The 22,277-nt window shown below is 47.6% G+C and overlaps 2 protein-coding genes across 3 annotated transcripts in view; both read left to right on the top strand.

Moving 5' to 3' along the window:
* Positions 1–22,277, top strand: part of LOC144168959 (uncharacterized) — a 143,684-nt gene that overhangs the window by 26,294 nt on the left and 95,113 nt on the right. For both annotated transcript variants that reach the window (XM_077697960.1, XM_077697959.1), the window contains exons 7-10: positions 1,587–1,679; positions 3,070–3,205; positions 7,948–8,102; positions 13,646–13,709. In XM_077697960.1, the coding sequence (XP_077554086.1) occupies positions 1,587–1,679; positions 3,070–3,205; positions 7,948–8,102; positions 13,646–13,709 (448 nt within the window). The remainder of the gene's footprint in view (positions 1–1,586; positions 1,680–3,069; positions 3,206–7,947; positions 8,103–13,645; positions 13,710–22,277) is intronic.
* Positions 15,979–22,277, top strand: part of LOC144168961 (uncharacterized) — a 25,462-nt gene continuing 19,163 nt past the window's right edge. The window contains exon 1 of the mRNA XM_077697962.1: positions 15,979–22,182. The gene's annotated coding sequence lies outside the window, so the exon portion shown is untranslated. The remainder of the gene's footprint in view (positions 22,183–22,277) is intronic.

Here is a 22,277-nt window from a genome sequence, read left to right as displayed (position 1 = left end):
AGCGTTGAAGTGCTGCATAGGCAATTCCCTGGACTGCACCGAAGACTATTTGCTGTGTGGGCGACAGCCAGCGAGGAGCAGTCGTCCGACGACATTTCAGACAACGCTAATGAGTAATCTGAAACAAAACAAGTTATCAATAAAACGATTTGTGTACCAAATTATGTCTTTGCATTTTTCGGCTACAAGGTAAGGGGGTCGGCTTATGTTTTGGCTCAACCTATATTCCGCATTATACGGTACTTTATTCTAATGCAGACCTTTTTCTTTTTTTCTTTTTTTTTCCCAGGAAAATACATTCCAAAATTGCATGCGCATTAATTAGATAGAGCACCAGCCAAAACGCTACTAGTAGTTGCTTATTAACGGCATAGCTGGGTAACCACAATCTCACATTTTTGAGAGGAAGCGTCAAAGATTTAAGAGTTTCTCAATATTTCTTGCATTCTTTTTTTGTTCTTTTAAAAAACATCTTTCGGGGCTCAAAAGGATCTCAGTGAGCTACAAAGGGTAGTTTTTTGTTCGGCTGCTATGGCAACGCCGAAATAACAAGAAAATGCATTTGAGGTCTGTCTTTTTCAGCAGTGCGAACACGCGAAACACGTGCAAGGTATTGCATACTATAGAATTGCGAAGGCATATGCTTACACAGACAAAAAGGAATGCGAGCTTGTTATCTCCAGGGTGCAAAAGTCGCATGCAGCCGGCGCAAAGCATTGTGAGTGTCTCTGGTACTGATAAGAATTGAAAAGAAACTTGCAGATGGCAAGCACTTGTTTTAGATATCATTCCCTGTCTCTTTCCTCAGGAACTTTGTCCCGACAAAGGAGATGAGAGCAGCTAATGTGGTACCATGCAGTGTGCCCCCGTGTACAGTTAAAAAGATTGGCACTTCGTGATAGTGTCTCCCTGAATCTTTTTGGACTTTATTTTTTCTGAAGTTTCGCAGTTTGAGTCTGGAAGGGTGGCCCCGATCCTCCTATGAGTCATTTTGCATACAGTATGACTGTGACTTGGAAATGACAGCCATCTTAGCGTCGTATTAAATTAAGTTATTGCAACCGCAAAGGGCTTGCACTTTTGTGCTTTTTCTTTTTTTCCCGATCACGAAAATCTGCGGCTAGCGGGAATCAAGAGCATGGTAGAATTTAAATAAGCATGGTACCTGTTTGAGCCAAACTATCAATTTGTAGCACAGACGACAGGAAAAACACAAAAAATAGCATTTTTTTAAGCAACTGGCCGCTCTGGTTCAGCATACGTAGTACGGTCCGTCTTGGTCTCTTTGATCTTGGTCTCGTTGAAAAGAGTGTCCTTTCACTTTCAAATCTCCATCAGAACTGCCTCGCTTCGCCCATTGGTTGCACGATAAAACGGGGTACAAAAAAAGTCGAAATGCTTGACCTAATTGGCTGCTGGCTGCACGGCACAATCTGATTGGTTGGCCATCGCGTGTCTCCTCAGCACCATCATAACAATGCAGTGACAATTGAAAGCTTTTGTGCAGTGGAATTGAACCCTTCCCTCGAGACTGTGTGTCCGCATTCAGGCCCATTCAGAACATCCCTGTGTTGTGTCCTCGCCAGTGCCTGGTCCCCCAGCTGACCAAGTGGATGGACAATGGCCAGGGCTGCACGGCGCTCCAGGTGTGGAGCCTGACCATCGAGTGGATGGGCGAGGCAAGTCTCTGCTCTTCCCTCTCCTGCCTTGGTGAGCTGCAAAGTCTTCAGAGTGCAGCCTACGAGGGGCAGATAGTTGTGGTATTCGGCGTGAAACGTGTGGACGGATTTCTCGACCTTTCTCTGTGGGGCTGCAGAGGAGTGTCGTGTACAGCCACGGCTTCATGCCTGCTTTTACAGACGGCAACACCATCCCATACTCATTCCAGACTTCCCCACTTTCACGGGGCCATCCAGATGGCGTTCCCATCTTAGCTTAGGGCTTATGGGGCAGTGGAATGCCTGCTGAATCCAACTGTAATAAAGAAGTCTTGCTGCCGACATCTGCCTGCCTGGTTTGCCGGTTTGGCGCTGATATTCCACGCGATACCTAACATCACAAGAGTTTCGTACTAATATGGAATCTGGTGGTAGTGCTTAGGCGAGCCATGCCTTAGTAAGGGTGTTGTCATGTACCAAGTAGGAGCATTCCACTGGTCTTTGGCATGGCTTGCCAGCAGGCTCAAAAGTTGCCTGTGCCTGCAGAAAAGTAACAATAATATTGTAAAAGATTATTTAAAGTTGCGTTATCAATGAAAGAGTGGAGCTCAGAAAAATTTACGTTGTATTGAAAACACATAACACCATTTTTTGTTGATTTTCATGGCTTTGAGAGTGAAAAGAAGCCATGTGGTTCGCCAAGATAAGTAGGGGGGAATGTCAGCTGCTGTGGCGGTGCCCGTGATGGCACGTGATTGCAGCAACAGATTTCCCTCTTGTATACAGCAGACTCCTGTTAAAACGAACTCAGAGGGACTGTAAAAATTTGTTCATATTATCATAAAATCATCTTAAATGGAGGTTTTTTGCGATTGACTGTTACTGGAGAGCAAAAACATTCGTCTTAACCGAGTTCGTCTTAATATACCAGCGTATATTAGTATGAAACTCTGTGATGAGGGGTGCTGACAGCTTGTCGGAACGGAAACAGAACATACGGTTGACTGAACTAGTTTTGGTGGGAAAGGGGGCATTGAGGAAGTGTTCGTGGTTGAAATAAGTTTGCAAAGCGTAGATTGTGGGTTGTAGGTGCCAAAGCTAGTGCTTTGGGAAGGAAATTTTTAAAAAATTTTAGTTGTATTAGTGATTTTAGAGCTGTATCCTTCACGGTTGAAGTGACTCCAGTAACCGTCTGCTTCTGCTGTGCCAAGTTACCCGTCATGCTCGCGCAATAACGTGCCCTGGGGCACCTTAGTGTTGGCAGCATGGCAGACTAGAGTGGCAACATAGGTATCCGGGGGGAGGTGCAACCGTGCCATCGAACTCAAGTAGCCTGTGCGAGAGAATGTCATTCTCTCGGGGACCAACTTATGTGTAAAGCATTGCATTCTCTTCCCCGACATTGCTGCAGTACGTTGCCCGGAACGCGTCGTCGATGAACTTGCTGCTGCGCATAGCCAGCCGGGGTTTTGGGGCCTCGTCCCAGCCCCAGCTTCAAAAGCTGGCCATGGAGTCCTGGAAGGTGCTCATCTCAGCCTTCAAGCCAGGTGAGGGCCCCTCATTACGAAAGCATGCGCTGTACGAGGGGGGAAGATGCCGTATTTACTTGCATGATAAATGCATTAGCCACTAAAATTTTGAATGCTCTCAAGGTTCGAACAGGTCCTTGAAAACCTTGAAAACCCTTGAATTTAGAAGTGTAAATTTCAAGTCCTGGAATTTTTAGAGGGTCCTTGAAAACCCTTGATTTTTCTGGAGAGAACCAATGGCCCTATCTTTTCACAAAAATTTAAAGTGTTTGTCGTGGATTTTAGGTGTTACAAATGTAAAGAAACATTGTAACAATCAAGTTTCAGTGTATTGCGTGAAATTACAAGTTGTGGATTCTCATTACAGTGGAATCTCGGTCATACGAATCTCAAGGGGCGGCAAAAATATTCGTATCACCCGAAAATTCGTATCATCAGAAAACGAGAAAAAATGGAAATGTGCTGCGCATGCGACAGGCGGCGGCAATATGGCGTCGGCTCTTGCCGCGAAGAGGTGCAGGTAGCTTCAGCAACCGCTTCTAACCTTTTGTTAAAACGGAGCTCAATGTGTAAATTAAATTGCTCATGTGGGAAAGGAGCTGACAGTATGGGAGAAGCACTATAAAATGTCATCTACGCCAAATATCCACCGCGGAGGTGGCCCAGCCAGCTGCTGCTAGCGCTTCGAAATTGCCGCAATCACAATGAGGCGCGCGTCTCCCCATTGGCGCAAATCGTGAGGCTCCTCCCAATGCCGTTAGCGGTAACCGAGGCAGAGGCTGGCGCCTGGGTGCCGGGCTGAATCGTCAGCGCGGGCGTCAAAAGAACGCGCGCTCATCGCCGACGCGACGCGCGCACGCGAACTCAAGCGTGAACCGCATGCCATTCGGGCGCGTCGGCGTTTGCGCGCGTGTTCTTTTGACGCCCGCGTCGACGATTTCGCCCCCACGTCAGATTCTACTAGAGTGAACTAGAATACCAAGTATTCTAGTTCACTCTAATTCTGCCTCGCTCGTAAAATGACGCGCGACACGCGTGGCAGTGGGAGGAGCCTGCCGACTTGCGCCAACGGGGAGGCACGCTCTTCATGGCGGCAGTTTGAAAGCGCTCCGGACAGCCCGCTGGTTCCGCCGGAGATGGTTAGGCTTACCACGGTGGCGGATATTTGATAGGCGCTTTCCCTAGCCGCGCGGACGATGCTTTACAGTGTCGTTTTCGGACTCATCAGCTCCCTTACTTCATTAGCAACTTCTTTTGTTCTTTAAAGAGCGGTCGGGCGAGCCACCCGCCCTACTTCGCGGCCGTTGACGCCGCCATGTTGCCGCGGCTTTTACCGCGCCGCATGCGGGTGGTATTCGCGGTGGCGTCAGCGCGCCTGTGGCGTGCGCGGCGCGTTTTCGTGAGCAGAAAACGCTCCATGCGGTTCACGCTTAATGATTTTGTGCCTGCGTGCGACCAAGGCCACACGGCCGCACAAACACTCCCGCCTCCCGTCCACGCCGCAGTCATCTGCTCGCGGCTCGCGTGTTCGTATCACCCGCACCGGGTGATAAATGCGAACGGATCATCCGAATTTTTTTACATTGCGTACAATGCATTTTGGCCGGCAAATTTTGAAAATTCGTATCACAACGAAATTCGTATCAACCGAATTCGTATCACCGAGATTCCACTGTATTTGAGGCAACATTGGGAGCAGCACTCCTCAACAGAATTCATGTCACGATACAATCCTGTGAAAGCTGGCTTCTGTTCTCTATCTTGCATTTTCCATCTAGTCTGTGGACGGCCTTTCATTGCATGTTTGCTGTGCCTCATGCGCTCCATCTGCGTTTGCTTTTACGTGCAAATGGTGGACGTGTACATAGTTCATCCTGCCTTGCAGCAACACTTGCTGGGTTAATTTCAGCTGATACTCTTGCTGACAAAGCAGGAGATGCAGGCAACATTAACGAAGTTTTCAAATCAAACAGCCTCAGCAAAGCATCAAGAAAAAAGAAACACCTCTAAATATAAACTGAAAAAAAAAAACAAAGCTGGGGGAGCATTCATGAACACATAGCACCTATCTAAGAGTGCATTAATATTCTTAGGTATTAGGCAATATCAAAATTTTGCATTTTGTTGAAAAAGTTATAAATAATCCCAGATAAACATGATGGGGACTTTGAAAATGTGTTTTCTGGTCCTTCAAAGTCCTTGAAAACCCTTGAATTTTTGCTTTTGAAGCCCGTACGAACCCTGGCTCTGAGCAGGGGCACTTACCAACCTTCCTGCTAGTTTCACAAACGTAGAAACTCAAATGCTTTGTGTGGACTCTTTCATGAGGCCACCGGTATTTTCTGGATTGTGAGTCACATGTGCAGTGGTGGACGCAGGACAGAGATAGGGGGCAATGCAGGGAGGTGCTAGCCCAACAGCAGCAGTCTTGGTATATTCCTTCTGTTCCCTGATGCTGCTGCTGCTGTTATGATGTGGCGGTACACGAATGCTTTTGCTATGTGTGTTATTGACTAGTAAAGTTGAAGGTATGGTGCTGCGGTGGTGCAACTACACCCTCCGGATGCCGAAGTGGGCATAAAGGGTGTACTTACAGAGCACTGAAGCCCTGGCTAGCTGGCTACGGTAGGTAACAGCGCCCCTGAAAATCCACCAAGAGTTTGCGGCATCACGCAGGGACGGTGCGATGAGCTTGTCTCACAAAGGGCCGAGACCAACAAGAGAGAGAGAGAGAGAAAACATCTTTATTTGTCCTGCAAACACGATGCAGCCTTACGTCGTGTCAGCCGGCCACTCGGCTTCCGTCACCTACTCATGCCTACCCCCGGGTGGGGGTGACGCTTTCGGGCGTTGAAGCTCGAGGGCGTCCGACACTTGCTGGACGGCCATGTGTTGTATGACGTAGTCTTTGCACGCCACCGCACTGACAAGGTACGGCGGGAACGTCTCTGCTGCACTGGCCTCGCTCGGGTGTCTTCTGCAGTCCCACAGGATGTGGGCCGCCGTGGCCCTGTCCTTCTTGCACATCACACACACATCACTGGGGTACACCTCCGGGCATGTGTGTTTAGCTATTACTGGAGTCATCAGCGCACGTGTTTGCGGCTGCCTAAACACCACTGCTTCGCGTCGCGTCAGCTTAGGATGGGGTGGGGGTAGCGTCCGGCGGTTAGTCCGGTACCACTAGAGGCTTTTTAAGTTGAGTAGTACAAGTACTCGCACAGTGGTTGTGCATACAAGGCAAGGTAATTGCAATGTACTAACAGGCACCTTTGTGGCCGATGGTTGCCAGGCTACATGTGGCCACAAGCGAGGTAGGCCTAAGGGCCTGAAGGGGTGCTCGCCTGTTAACATGCCTATGGTACTTGCTACTTCAAACCCACGGGCTTAAGAACCATCGGGTACCAATACGAAAAGTTGTACAAACGCATAGAAATGTTCACAATGGCCTAGTTTACTTATACAAGAAATATGTCCCATCTGTACTGAAATGAAGACATAAAACTCGCTTCCTAGACAGCTAGTGTCATCTAGTGAAAGCTAGATAAACAAAATTGTGTTTTTCGTTTATTTGTTGTCATTAAAGAAGTGATGTATTCCAAAAAAGCAAACTAGGCCGTTAAGGACATTTCTATGGGTTTGTAAAACTTTTCGTATTGGTGCACAATGCTTTTGAAGGCCATGGTTCCTGAATTTGTAGGTTTTTAACGTAAACTTCGCTCACTTTTAACGTAAACTTCGCTCAAATAAGCTGTATAATTAGGAAAAAAGGGAAAGGCCATGCGACCCGCTAGCTCATTTCCCGCAACAGAACCTATGATGTCATACCAGCCAGCTCTGCGATTGGCAAAGGTTGGCAAAATCAAACGCAAATTAGGCAGAGCTTATAAGCTTGCCGAATGAGCTACTTGTGCTTAAATTTAGGGCACATTCTTTTTATAGCACTAAGAATGGTGGGATAAACAGTGGAAGTTATGAAAGCACACGTAAACATAGAAGTACTGATGCGTACTGCAGTTGGTAATGAGTGAACTATGCTTGGTTTAGCTGCACAGGACTGCAGGGCTTTGGGGTAGTCTCAGACGACACTGGCTGATTGACGCAAGCAACAGTGTCTTACGGGACTATATCTGTCGAGCGAGCACTATGTTTCACGAAACGATTCTTTTCTCCCCGAACAAAAACAAGCCAGGTTAAAATATGGTCAAGAACAAACCAGAGGCAGAAAACTGCTTGCCACGGTACGGTGGCGCCATCTAGGTTCACTAATGGTAAGCAAGGCTTTCCAATCGGCTTCAGAGTGGTCGGTTCCTGGGATGTCATTGCAGACCACGAAAACACACGAGTTAGCGGGAAAATCAAAATTTTAATTTCAATGAATTAATTTCTGAGTGAATAAAGCATCGTTTGCACCTGGACAAGCACTGGGGACACTATACAACACGAAATCTTTCGACTAAAACAAACTTGTATTTTGTCTTCATGGCTCCTTTAACCTGGCATTTGACCATGGCGCTAATGGTTCCAACCAAATGAGGTGGTGGCAGCGCAGAAGACATGCAGCATCTGCCCCCCTTGAAGCGCGCCCGTGGAAAAGTTTCGTGGGTGAGGAGGAGAGTTGGCTGTCGGGAAAAGTTATTGCCGCCAGTGGATTGGCTCGCGTGACATAGTGACGTAGCTCACGAGGTGAATGTGCATGCGCCGTGGGAAGATTCTGCTGTTAAATGCGCCCCCCCCCCCCCCCCCCCGCTCCCGAACAGAGGCCCTGCGGAGCAGCAAGATGCTGGGGCTGGTGCTGGTGCCCCTGCAGCAGCGCCCCTCGGTGGAGCCCCAGGCAAGGCTGGCCCTGGTGCGAACCCTGTGGCACCTGGCGGCCACCCTCGGGCCGTACCACCTGGCCGCCTGCTTTCAGCAGGTGCGTAGCGCCCCCTTAATTAACGGGGATCGGGGGTGAACTTTAATTCGGGGGTCCTGCTTGCATAAGTCTCATTCTTCTCGCTCTGCGTACCCAATCGGGCGCATAGGATGTGCCGCATGTCTTCTTGGTGAAGGCCCTTTCAGGCTTGCTGGAAACACTGAACACTGAATCGGGGCGAGCGATATCACAACTCTGTGCCGTGTAGAGAACGGGACAGGCATTGTGAACCTCGCGGAGAATAGCCAAAACGGATACACTCGAACCTCGTTATAACGAAGTTGAGGGGGGAGTCATAATTACTTCGTTATATCCAGTACATTGTTATATCAATTATCGCCGTTTAGCGCCGCGTATGCCCATTGGGACGCTTTAAGCATGCGGAGAAAAGATGACCGTGCGGCTCGCCCCATCGCTACGCGACCTCAAATGCAAAGAAATTTGATTACAAGACAAATATTTGGCTTATTCAGTACACACGCTATTTTATTGTCCGCTGGTGCTTCGCGAAAAAAAGTCTACAATGGTCTTCTGCTTCGGACGACGCAAGCAAAACATCGAGCGCCTGTGACAACGTACGCACGGTGAACGCGCGGGAATCGGCGCCCATGGCGTCTTCGTCATCGCTTGTGTCCGCTAGTCCGGCGACATCTGCCACGATGCTGTCATCAGTCCGTTCTTCGGTAGTCACCGCGTCGGCGTCAGCGTTCACGTAATCGAAGAACAACTCATTGTCCACAACGGCAAGACGGGCGACAAGACCCGTCCGCAAATACGGGCAACGAGCCGCTCCGCCGCTTGTGTCTCCTCTCACCACTGTCACGTGGCCCCCCTCGCCCCACTCCACCAAGCTGGGCCATCGCTGGGCATGCAGCTGGGAGAACGAGGAGGTTGGCGTGGCCGCTCGCCAGCGACTCCACGGAAAGCGTCGCCTCCGAGATAGCCGTGACGCAGCGCGGCTGCTGTTGGGAGGCAGGAGGGTTGAATTGCCACGCCGCGCGGCTGCTAATGCAGCGAAAACTGGTATTGTCGGCGTAAAATATGCATTTCTTTTTCCTGCAGAGACCAATTCGGTTCGTTATATCCATTGGGATTTCTGTTTTTTTTTTTTCGTTAGAACGAGGTTTAAAATACATGTATGTCTATGGGGATTTCAAGGGGAATCTAATTTACTTCGTTATATCCATTATTTCGTTATATCCCGTTTTGTTATAAGGAGGTTCGAGTGTACGGGAAGATCACCACGTTGTCCAAAACGATGCAAGGTTCTGGGGATTAATAGTCCTCATGAAAGCAAACCTGTTCTCTGAAGTGGAGGATAAGTAAGAGCAAATGTCGCAGAAGCAGTCAAACGGGGTGGCATGCACAGTCGAGCGTCAGTGAATCAAATGCTGTGGCGCTTGGCCTTCATGCATTTGTCAGGGAGGACTGGAGCACTTTCCTCAAACATCCCCAGTCAGATTGAGAAGGTTGTCTGTCAGACAAGAATATGCTTGGTGAGTGTTGCACCAAGTGTTAAATGAGTTGCACTCTTTTTTTTATCCAATGAGAAGTTACACCAGATAAGGCTGGCCTCCCAGTATTGCTCCTGGAGGTCCGGCTGGAAAGCGACTGGTGGCAGCCCTAATTCATGCGTCTATCATGGCCTCTGTGGTTTGAGTTAGTGTCATCTTCACCAGGGCAATTGAACAATTGAAAGTTTCTCATTAAGTCTTGTATCCCTCAATGCCCTTGCCACTGCTCACGGTTTTGAGATATTAATTACTACACCAAACACAATGGCACTAAAAAAAATTTGGCTGACGATTACGATACCCCCTGATTCAAAATTTGAGTGCAGCTCTTTGCCTTGCTCATTGTTCAGAAAGAACTGGCTGAGACTATACTCTTGTGATTATATAGGCTGTTGGGAATCGTGGAGATCCGCAAGCGTGAGCCAGTGCGCACTTTGTGGAGAGATACGATGTGCTAAAAACCAGTCTGGTGCGCCGCTAGTTCAGCAGTGCCCCGAGAGATGGCACCACCGCTTTGCGCTCTGGCTGCACGAATGTGTGCATACGAAAGACAAGACAGTCAGATCGGAGGTCCAGTCTGTGTGACATCGGCAAAACAGGGCGGCTGCAGCAGGAGATGTATCTCAGGTGGGGACTGTTCGGTAGCACACCGTGAGTGCCTCCCGTTTACGATCCCGACTGGATGGCATGATTGATGAATGCCTTCGAGCTTCATGCTTGCATGCTTTGGGAGACCCCAAATAAATGGCTGTGCTTTGGCACTACTGTCTATTGTGTTTCCGTATTGCCGAACCTCGCCGGGCTGTCGTGGATGCGGGTGACCCACGCGGTTGATGTGCCGGAACCTAGCGTGGTGGCCTATGCCGAAGAGCCGGCTAACCTGCCCCTAAGAGCCTTCTATATCCCACAAGGCAGACAGTTTGTTAGAAAGAATGCACGAGTGGCATGGATGGTGCGGACAATCTGTCTCATGCAGAGCACTTCATATCATCCGCCGAAAACGGACTGTAGCATGGTGCATCTGCCACGCTAATCCACAGCAGTGCTGCAGATAGACCTCCTCCTATGCAACGCTTTGTTTCCATATATGGTATCGGTGGACGCCTTGCCGCATGCCTTAGTGATCACGTCATCGGCGAACACACGACGGCACGCACTGCTGTGGTGCCTTCTCTGAGCTTGTCACCGCTGTGAAGCACTTCTCGCGCGGCACCTGCAGCATTCCGCTTTCTTCCCCATACTTTTTCCTTACTGTCCTCCCCCTTCGAATTCCTCCTCGTTTGCTCAGTTACATTGAGGGATGCAGGCGAAGGACACCGTGAAACCACAAAAGCAGCCATATAAGAGCTGCACTCTAAAACTGCCACACACAAGTCCATTCGAAACTGGGCATTCAGGGGGGACGTAGCTCTTAAAACTATTTCTTTTAGTTTTTAAGTAAACTGTGAAATTTGTCAGTCTTGCTGCCTTTCCTCCACTGATTTCAAATATTGCATTATTTTTTTAGTTGGTCAAGTAGTTCTCGAGATAATTGGAGGTAATTAACCATTTTTGGAGGAACAACACACAAAATTGCGTTAATCATAAAACTGTAATCTTTACGTTTTCCAACACTATGAACCCTGGTGAGTGCAATAAGAGAATCGGTTTTTCGATGCATCGCTTGGAACTAATTTTACAGCTCATTAAACCTTGGTGGCACCAGTGGCAAGGAACCTTTTTGAGTGCCCACTTCAAACACTGAAGTTTAATGAACTGTAAAACTAGTTCCAAGCGATGCATCGAAAAACTGATTCTCTTATTGCACTCACCAGGGTTCATAGTGTTGGAAAATGTACAGATTACAGTTTTATGGCCAACGGTATTTTGTGTATTGTTCCTCCAAAAATGGTTAATTACCTCCAATTTTATCTCGAGAACTAATTGAACTGAAAAAATAACGCCATATTTGAATCAGCGGAGGCATTCACCGATTGTGGTCTTGCTGGTTGTATGTGTTCATTTCGGGCGTGGGGAATAGAAACATACGCCCTCTTCCAGCGTGTTTCTTTTTGTTTTTCTTGCAAGAAACCTGACAACACTTAACTTTGGCAATGCATAACGTGTCACATCGATCAATATATACTAGGGGTGTGCGAATATTCGATTTTCGAATTCGATTCGAATATTTCTTGCCCGAATAATTCGATTCGACTTTCGAATACCCAGCATTCGGACTTTCGAATAATTCGACGTGACGAATATTCCGAACGCTGCCAAAGTTGCGGCTAGATTAGCGTGGCCCTTACTGACCCTAACGTCGAAAGGTTTTGGTCAAACAATTGCCAGCGACCCGTTTTCGGCCAGGAAAGTTGTCTTTGAGGTTTGGACATATCCCTCCTTTTCGCCCGCAGAGACGTCATTGCCGACGTGTAATTGGATAGTTCCTCGATTTTTTTGCGTCACTGGCGTACCGGAAAGAAAGAGCGACACAGCAGTCTTTAGCGTGCAGAAAACGTTCCTCACATACGGGTTTTTGTAATAGTGAGGTGCGTTGCCGTTTTCACGTCATTGAAAACAAATATGATGCGTCCCACTCGGGACAAAACAAATTACTACGACGACGCCATTTTGTGATGGCGATGACACTGACGCTCCCCCCCTGATATTCGGACGTAAAATATCATTTTTCTTTTGTTAATTAATTTTATCACACGACTGTGCAGCCGCAAAATAGCGTATAATTATGGTATTGTTAAATTTTTGTGATTCTGGCCTTGCTATAACACACTATCATCACCCGTCCTAGACCCTTTCTCGACGCCTATCCATAGCCAATCTGACGGTCGTCGCCGTCGTCGCCATGGTCGTCGCACGCCCGTGATTCTCCTCCTGTGTAACGTCCGCGTGCCGTGCCATTCAGCATGAATAGCCACGGTGAAAAAAGAAGTGTAATTTGGAAGTTTTTCGAGAAGGCAAGTCCGTCCTCTGCTATCTGCAAGAAATGCGGCTCCGTGCTCAAGACGCCGGCAAGCACGACAAGCCCGCTCTTGAATCACTTGATGGGCAAACACCACGTTCACTACTTGGAGATTTGGAGAATTTGTAATATTTTTAACATGACAGTTTGTGATTTCTTCAATTCGATTTAGTGTATTTGCTATTTAGAGCTCAAGGACATGAGCATGTCTTTATTAGTGTCCAACCTACTTGTTCTTCCAAAAAAAGCTTTGGTATTCGATATTCGACATTTTTGTCCACTATTCGACACTATTCGATTCGAATTCGATTCGAGATCAAATTTCACTATTCGCACACCCCTAATATATACTGTTTACTGCAGAAAGCGTGTTAAGTATTGGAGCAGGCACAAACCTTCATTAAGTTAGGGCCCCTATTTTATTTTGCTTTTTGTAAATAAGGTGAGGCTTTCCTTACTTGCGTATAATTGCCTATATTCGTTTTTTTTTTTTTTTTTTTTTTTTTGAATTTTTATAGGGGTAAAAGACATGGTTTGCTGATTAGCCTCAGTTTCTGTGTACAATGGAGACGGCCCAGAGGAGTCACTTGGGGGGCTGATTACCATATTTTTGCGCATATAACCCGCACCAAAGGTGCAAAAATTTCAGTGGCAAAGTAGGGATGCGGATAATATGCGGGATTTTTTCTTCAGCGCAGCTTCATGGCAATGCACGTTGTGCCATGAAGCTTCTACGCAGTAACACTAAGCCTAGCAATTGCGCAATACGTAGAAGGACAAGGAAGAAAAAACAAGGACGAGCGCCCTCCAACAATTGAATTTTATTAGTGACTTTTGCCTTGCAGTCAGTGTATTCTACTTGCCAAATATACGTTTTTTCAGTCTACACAGTATGTAATGTGTTGCTCGAGCAGTAGCTCTGGTGCAGCCTTTCATGTATCAAATGTACGGGGAATATGCGAGGATTTTTTCTTTTCCAGCGGGCTGGAAGTCGCGGTGCGAATTATATGCAGGGGTGGGTTATACGTGCAAAACTACGGTAACAATCCTTGATCCGCCACTTCATGCAGGCTGGCCTGCTGCTGCTGAAAACTCTAGGAGGCTTCCTCTCAGAGGGGACCACAATCGCCGACCGTAAGTACTCTCAAGTCTATAGGCCTAACGTGGCCCCGCTTACTGCAAGTTCAGAACGGCAAGTTGCCCACGTAGTGTATCACCCCGACAAAGCAACGAACCCAAACGTCAGTGCGTGCGCATTTTGTACCGAGGCTTCACTTAAAATACACAACATCACCTGCTTTTTCTCACCTATAGTTTATTTGTTATTGCTGCAGTTGTTTATATAAGAGCATTAAGTGCGAAAAATCATGCAAATGACTCATGTCACGTTCATTCAAAATACTTGCAATAATGCACTTTTTGCGCTGCGAAAAAAAAACAGCCAGCTGCATTGATTTTGTGCAGGTGCAACTTCCATTGTTGTTAAGTTTTACCAGGGTATAGTTGCATCCTGAGCATAGAACACAGCATGTTGGAACAAAAGGGGGGAAAATGATTGCCCTGCGTCACTGTTCTGCCAGAGGCGCAAGAAGGTTGAGCTAACTGTACGCAGTGTTGCAATACTGTTGCAGGCACGTGGAAACACACATTTGGGGAAACTGCCCGGCAAATGTGCACTGTAATGTAAGATGTAGATTGAAGCCTGGCACTCAGTCACTCATACCAGCAATGACTTTGTTTTCCTCAAACGCTACACTGTCGATGGGAAGTACAGTTAAACCCCTATGTAACGAACTTCAATGTAACGAAACCCTCGATGTAACGAACACGGAATTTTTTGTATCTTCAAGTGTATGCACACTATTATTTTCACCCTCTGTGTAACGAAGTCCCGTTTGCCGGAATTTCAATGTAACGAAGTTTCATGGAGAACTAGGCACGAAATTTAAGTTGTAGAAGTAGATTTTGGGAGACGCAAGCGCCGAAATGGGGTCCCAATGAAACTCAAACAGCGACACGGGTCGCCCAATGCCGCGGATGCAGCCAGCCACGGAGTCTTTGAGTAAGCCCCTTGCCTACAAACTGAGTGGCGTGCATACATGGCTGGCGTCTGTTTCTGTCCGAGCTTAATCGTCTATGGCTTAATCGGCATCAGTGGGAACTGCACGGAGCGTTTTCTTCCCGCAAAAACGCAAAACGCGCCCCGCACGCGCTGATGCAGCCGCGGAGACCACCCGCACGATGCGGGTAGCTCCAGCGACCGCTTCTAACCGCTCGCTGAAACGCAACTCAAGGGGCAAATGAGAGGGGCATGCGAGAAAAAAAGCGGATAACGTGGGCGAAATTTTCATTGTAAAACATGAGCGCCCATCAAATATCCTTCGCGGTGGTAAGCCTAATCGCCGCTGGCATTGCCGCTGCCGCCGCATGCCGCGGCCGCTTTGCACTTTGTTCGAGTTCGCTCAGGCTTGTTGGGTTTCATCGTCCCAGCAAGCATTTGTGAATGTTAATGAGCTATGCATGCGCGTTTTTTTCACACCGGCGTCCGCGATTGCGTGCCGGCGGCGGGAAGTGACTCGGGCTGCGCGGGGGCAGTGGGAGGAGCCTGACCAGTTTCGCTATGGTTTCGCCAATGGGGAGGCGCACACCCTATGGCGGGAGCTTCGAAGCGCTCGGGGATGCCGGCTGGCTAGACGATAAGGCTTACCACCGCGGAGGATATTTGATGGGCGCTCTCGTAAGCGGCGCGTATGACGTTTTACAGTGAAAATTTCGCCCACGTTATCCGCTTTTTTTCTCGCATGCCCCTCTCGTTTGCCCCTAGAGTTGCATTACAGCGAGCGATTAGAAGCGGTCGCTGGAGCTACCTGCATCGCGCAGGTGGTCTCCGCGGCTGCGTGAGCGCACCTGTGGCTTGCGGGGCGCGTTTTTGCAGGAAGAAAACGCTCCATGCGGTTTATGCTGATGCCCACGTAGACGATTAAGCCCCGATAGAAACAGAAACAGTGCGCCGGCCGTGTAACCCGCCGCGGTGGCTCAGTGGCTAAGGCGTTGCGCTGCTGAGCACGAGGTCGCGGGTTCGATTCCCGGCCGCGGCGGCCGCTTTTCTGACGGAGGCGAAAAGCAAAAACGCCCGTGTGTACGAGATTTCGGCGCACGATAAAGATCCCCAGGTGGTCAAAATTAATCCGGAGCCCTCCACTACGGCGCGCCTCATCGCCTGCGTTGCGTCGGCGCGTTAAACCCCACAATCAATCAATCAATCAAGCGCCGGCCGTGTATGCACGCCACGTTTTCTTTTTCAGGAAATGCTTCACAGGATGAACAGTTCATTATAACCGCGAATTTCAATGTAGCGAAATTTCAATGTAATGAAGTAAATTACGAATTTTACCAACTTCGCTACATCGAGGTTTAACTGTAGTCCTCCTGTTTTGTGCAGCTCTGATTTCTTTGGGTTCATTATGCAGAAAGTGCAGAAAAATCACCTTGTCGCATGGAGGCAAAATTTTGTGCACTGTTCAGTGCACACGAAGTTGTGGAAACTCTGCTACTTCATTATACAGAAGATTTTATTTTTACAGTTGGCAAGTTTGCAACCAATTTTTCTGGACCTGAGGGCAGAAGTGTTGTAATAACCGTGGAGCTGAGAAAATGGACTCCAATAAAGCGCTGGTGTTTTACTAAACTGTTAAAAAAAAAAGTCTAATTGGTCAGGCAGGTCCAAGTTATCATAATCTGAAAAACTGATCAGTGACTTGGTAGAAGTGTTAAAGCGCTAAAAACCGTGTTAAAGCAACGCTTGAAATGCTCTGCTTTGTATATTGTCGAGATGTGTATAGATGGATATTTTTAGCAGCAAGTGATGTGTGTCGGATTAAGTTTCGTTGCACTTTACCTTATTTTTAAAATGTGCGTAATGTGCAAATGAAAGCCACCTTTTCCAAGCACAGATTTTTCTAATAATTGATTTGACGAGCAAGTTTCAACCTCCTGACTTTTACATTAAGGGGGGACGTGGGGATCGGAGTGAACTTTTTTGTTTTTTGGCGTAGAGTGATGAAATTCGGCAAGCACATTGGAAAGCACTCCAAATGGTGAAATTTAAAATTTCATGATGATACCTTCAGTAGTTCTTGTGTTACAGAGGTTTACATGTTGCCCGCTCGTGGAAAGCCTAGCAAGGTATTGACACATGCTAGGAAGTTCTGAATACTTCTCAATTATAGTCAAAAGAACACTACAGGGCAAGACAGTCTTCAAATTTTTTTTACACCCTTCATTTTTTTTACAGAAAAGAATAATTTCACTTGTAACCTATAGGACATAATTGACCTAGCCATAAATTCCACATTAAAAAATAACGAGGCCCTAAAATGAAAATCCAAGACTGTCTCGCCCTGCAGAACTCTTCAAGGATCGAAATAAAACAGACAGGGTCAAAATCTGCCCAGTGATTGCCACGCTATCCTTTCCACGAGCAACGAAGAACTTGTAAAATGCACTTTTGAGAAAACGGCTCTTAAAGTTTACGATGATGTCACAATTTTCAAACTGCACCAGCAGCATAGTCCTTGCTGTCGTTGCTTGGGGACAACCTCGCATACCTTTGCCCTTTGATTTGGTGCATCTGGGATGCCTTCCTGGCTCATTGGAGGTTTCTATGTGTAGGCCTTTAGATGGCAGAAGCACCAGTTTTACGCAGAGTGTACCAAAAAGTTTACTATGGGCTACTAGGGTACCTATATTTTACTTCATGTATGCCTAATGCATAGCTGTCTCCAAAATGAAGAGTAAGGCATGGTTTTTTTTTATTAATGTGCCAGCAGACTTTCAGCTTATTTCTGGGTGTCATAACCTTGATGAAGCTACAGCTTAGTACATGAGGCTGTTCAGTGTCAAAAATTATATCAGGGCATCACACGCATAAGATGAGCTATTTGAAGGCAGAATATACATTTGTTTTACATAATTACAACATTAATATTATAAGAATGCCATGCTCTTCTTCAGGCGAAAAAAGCATTGCAAAATGGACATTATAATTGCAAACATTGCAAAAATAGAAAAAAAATAGTGACACTAAATTTTTTTTAAACGCAGTAACATTACGGCATCTTCTCTAATTAATTTAATACTGAAAATATAATTGTGTAATCCCAGACTTGGTTGTACGAACTAGTTTAGAGCCACGGAAAAAGTTTCTCAAATAAGCCGGGTTACGTGGTTCATTGCACCCCCCCCCCCCCCCCCCCCCCCTTCCCTACAATCCCCGACGCGCACGTTCACCACGATCGTAATTTAGGTAACCTTACTATGTTTAGCAACTTTACTTTTGCCATTAAATTACACTTTGCGTACATCAATTATTAGTACTCGCGCGCAATAGCAACCGATCCCGCTATCGGCCGCTGCCCGAACACGTCGCGCCAATGCAGCGCGCGCCGCAACTTCTGGCGAGCCGGTCATTCCATTCCTGAAGCTCGCGAGCTCGCTGTAAAACACAGCAATAACTAAGCGTTTTATAACACGGCAATGCGTCCAAAAGTTCACTTCACGAACACCAATTGTACACGGACGCACCGAGTTTCCCACTCAAGGACGCACCACGGCGATGTCGCGGGCACGTTTTCGATGCGTCTTTCGAGCCGCGCACTTCCCTATCTGGCGCACGATCTCAAGCATTATCGCCGCGATAACGATAGCGTCACTGTACGGAATCGCAAAGCATGAAACCACTGAACGGGAACCGAGCCGACCGCGAAACCGAGCGACACGGAGTGCGTGCGAACTGCGCGTCAGCCAAAACGCCCGGCGGCCATCTTGTTGTGGCCATGGCGGCACCCAATCCGGAGAGCCGTCTTAGCTAACGCGGCCGGAGAGCCAATCGCGTGTTAGATTCTATCGGTTGCTTCGTTTCACCGTCTCTCATTTTCCGCCGTTTGTGCGTTTGTGAATGAGCGACAATGAAAGCAGCGACAGGAAATCGGAAGTTGAAGACTCTGCCAATCTAACGCGACCAAGATGGCGGCGCCCGGTGCCGTCGTTGCGGAGATACAGCGCTGCGAAAATTGCCGTTTTTTCGTCATTTTGCGGAAATAATTTGTCACCTCAGCTGGCGTAAATATTTTTCTTTGGCACTTCGCGATCGTTTTCGACGGGGAAACTTTGCAGACGCATAGAATATAAAACGTGCAATCCGAAAATGTGACTTCCGAAAAAACGATTTTTTGGTCACTTTTCGCCATCTGATCCCCGCGTCCCCCCTTAAAGGGGCACTGACACAAAATTTTGAAGGCGAGATAACGTCGGAGATAGATTGGTGGGAACACATATACATCATCTGCAAAATATCAGCGGCGAATACAGCCTAGAACATATTTAAAATCAATTTTGAAGTGTGCGAAACGCAACCGAGCAGCCAGCAGAGGACCACGCGCAATTGTAAATAAACAACATCCAAACACGTCACGAGTTTGTGTTGGCCGCTTCCGCACTACCGGCGTTTTACGCGGGCTCGCCCGGCTAACCGCTCCAATCGGAGGGCCGGAGGGCGGAGCTTCTGCTCTCGAGAACGAACGACCCGATCGTTGGCGGCGGAGGCGCCGTGATTTCGTCAGCTAATCGGGCAGCTGGCCGCGACCAAAGTTCTACAGCGATTCCAGGCACTCTGTTTCTATTACTGTTTATTACCATTGGATGCGAAAACGCGCCGGAGGCACGAAAAGCCCACTGAGTTAGCCGCACGGTCGCTGTGCAGGCGGCGGCCACGGCCGCGAAGTGGCCCAGGCCGGCGCAGGTAGCTCGAGTGATAGCTTGTTACCGCTGCACGAAATTGTCCCCAAGTCCCGACCATAGTGGCTTACATGAGAAAGGAGCTAATGATGCGATGGCGGGTTGCATTAAAAATTGTCATCTGCACCGCTTACGAGAGCGGCACTCGAATATCCGCCGCAGTGCTGAGCCGAACACATCTGTAGGCGGACCTGTAGGCAGACCGGCCGGCTGCTCCCAGCGCGCGTCTTGCCACCCACCGTCTCGAGCGTCGCGCGTCGTTCTTTAGCCGCGGTACCATTTGCACTCGCAGCGCCTGCGTCACATCCACGGTCGCTTTTTAATTAGGCGCCTCACGAGATCAGTACGTGGGGGCATTCGCAGAAACTGCCGTCGATGCGGATTCGACAGTGCTACGGCGGCTCTGCTCTGTGATATCCCTCCGACGGTCAGGTGGTCAGCTTTGTTCACACAAAATCCACAAAATCCATCGTTTCACGGCACTCACTGAAACCGAAACTGCGACTGGCCGCATTTAAAATCCCTCTAATTAAACAACCGTCGCACGCTGAAGCAAATGAGGTTTCTACAGGTTATAAGTAGGTCACTAGCTACTTATCGCAACGAAAAAAACAAGATGCTAAATTTTTGTGTCAGTGCCCCTTTAATAATCGCCCCAGTTTTAACAAGCAGCATCTTGGAACTTCCTTTGAGTGCGTTAACTTTTGCTTTGGTGTGCACTTAGGAAAGGTTTGGATTCCCTGTTGTGAAATACTGATATAAAAACAGCCTCTTTTTTTCCTTTTTTTTTCTCCACTGTACTGATTTGACTAGGCGCTCTTAAAGGGACACTGAAGTGAATTTGTCAAGTTTCTGTTTTTGCTTGCAATGCGTAGACTGGCTCAAATAAACACACTTTTCATCGTTTATTCGGGCGATAAGTCGGTAATTATTTTATAAAGCCCGAAAGAAGAAAAACTACCATGCGCGGTCCGCGGCGGCCGCACCAACTAAATGAAACGTCAGGAGGCGCCTGCACCGTGATTGGACGATGTCTGGGATTTTAAAGTTCACGCACACGCGCTTGCATGTGTATAAATGTTATTTTTCTTATTTGGAAAAAGCTTTTGTGCTATTGCCGACAAGCATATGTGTCGGATAGCAGTTTAGGGGTTCATTTCAAACTAGTTTCGGTTTCTGCTCTTCGCAACAAGGTCATTGCTCCCGACGTTATCTCTGCGTCAGCCATACTTTCGGAATCGTCATGAAGCGTTATTGTCATGTTCTTGGCTGCGTAAATGGGCTAGGTAAATGTCTTAGCACCGCTTCTAGTGAGAAAGTGTCGTACCATCGTGTGCCAAAGGACGAGCCGCGGCGGACGCAGTGGCTGAACGCACTCCGCTTGCGCATTTCTCACACGAAGACCAGCGTCCTCCAAGTTTGTTCGGACCACTTCCTCCCGAAGGACTTCTTCTATGATCCGAAACTCAGAAGCGAGTTTAAATTTCGGCAAAAGATTAGGTTGAACAAGGATGCGGTGCCCAGCGTCTTTCCAGCAGAGATTGTGCGACCTCCGCGACAGCCAGATGATCAGGTGAGTCGTCGTGTGCTATTAGTTATTCCCTAATTGGAAGATGCTTCTTGCTCGCCTAGTGGTGTAGCTAGAATAAACAGGGTGTATGTTTCGCTTGCATGGAAAGATGTGGAAGCAGTTTTTGGATCAGCCAGAATTGCCGCGCTTTCGGAGTCGTGGTTGGGAGCGAGGAAGCTACTAAAATAGAAGAAAGCCAACGCTTTGAAGTGCACAGGAGCGCCCATAACTTAGTAAAATATACGAAGGTGTGACGCATGTCCTTGGTGTCAGTTTAATTTAGCAACAGCAATGTTACACGTAGTTATTCTCTTTATTTAGCGATCTGCACAGTTGCGCGCAAAAAGCGGTAAGGCACGTGAAATCGTGATCGTACAGGCCGCCTCTCTCATTGCACTGTCTTGACTACAGTGCAACGAATTATTAAGCACAGTACGTCCGCGGCTAACTCATACATTGTGAAAGAGCATGCAGGTATTGCGGCGGCGCTTGGGCACACGTACCGAGGTAGCCTGTCCAGTTTCTTTTCGCGTCTGCTTTTGGAGAATGAGAAAGAAGCAGGCAGCGTCTAATAATTATACTCAGATAACAGTACGTATTTGCCCAACCTAGCTCAATTTAAACTTTTATAGGTGGCAAACAACTTGAAATAAAGCTTCTAATAACACCTATCAGTGTAACTAAACTGCGTCAAGTAACCATGCAAACAGCGTCCAGCTAGGCAGCACACACTCAAGCTCATGGCGCGCACCACCAGTCTAACTTTGATTCCTTGCATAAAAATGGGGAGTAGTTTTTAGTGTGGTGTCTGACACAATTGCTGCATTACTATAAGGCGAAACGAGAAAATGGAAAAGCCTACGGCCTAAGTATATTCTGAATGAATGCGTGTAGTGAATTGGAAGATGTTAACTGAAATTATCGAATTTCTAACACAGTACAATTTTGGTGTGCATGACAGCAGAACAAATAAGATATCTTGACACAAAAATAATTTTAATGCCTGCAATAAGGTCCCCTTGATTTGTTGTGGGGGAACGAAATTTCTTTGGAGTTGCTACAAATTGTAAAGCCCAAGTGCGTGTTCAAATTCTTTCACTTCTAACAGTGTACATCTTGCAGGTTGCCAGCATTGGGCACACTCTTTCACAAGCGGCCAGCAGCACCAGTACACACGTTTTCACCAGCACAGGCTGTGAGCAACAATCATGGCAAAGTGGCGACAGCGAAAATGTTCCACAGGTATGGCTTCGGTGTAGCTCGGGGAAAGCTCTGCTCGACTAAAGCATCTTGTGGGGCTACAGTCAAACACGGATATATCGAACTCCAAGGGGATC

Source organism: Haemaphysalis longicornis, unplaced genomic scaffold (assembly GCF_048455015.1).
Source record: "Haemaphysalis longicornis isolate Haplotype H1 unplaced genomic scaffold, Haemaphysalis longicornis Haplotype H1 scaffold_2, whole genome shotgun sequence".
NCBI lineage: Eukaryota > Metazoa > Arthropoda > Arachnida > Ixodida > Ixodidae > Haemaphysalis > Haemaphysalis longicornis.
Note: the sequence above shows the minus strand (reverse complement) of the source record. Positions and strands in the feature narration are given on the sequence as shown.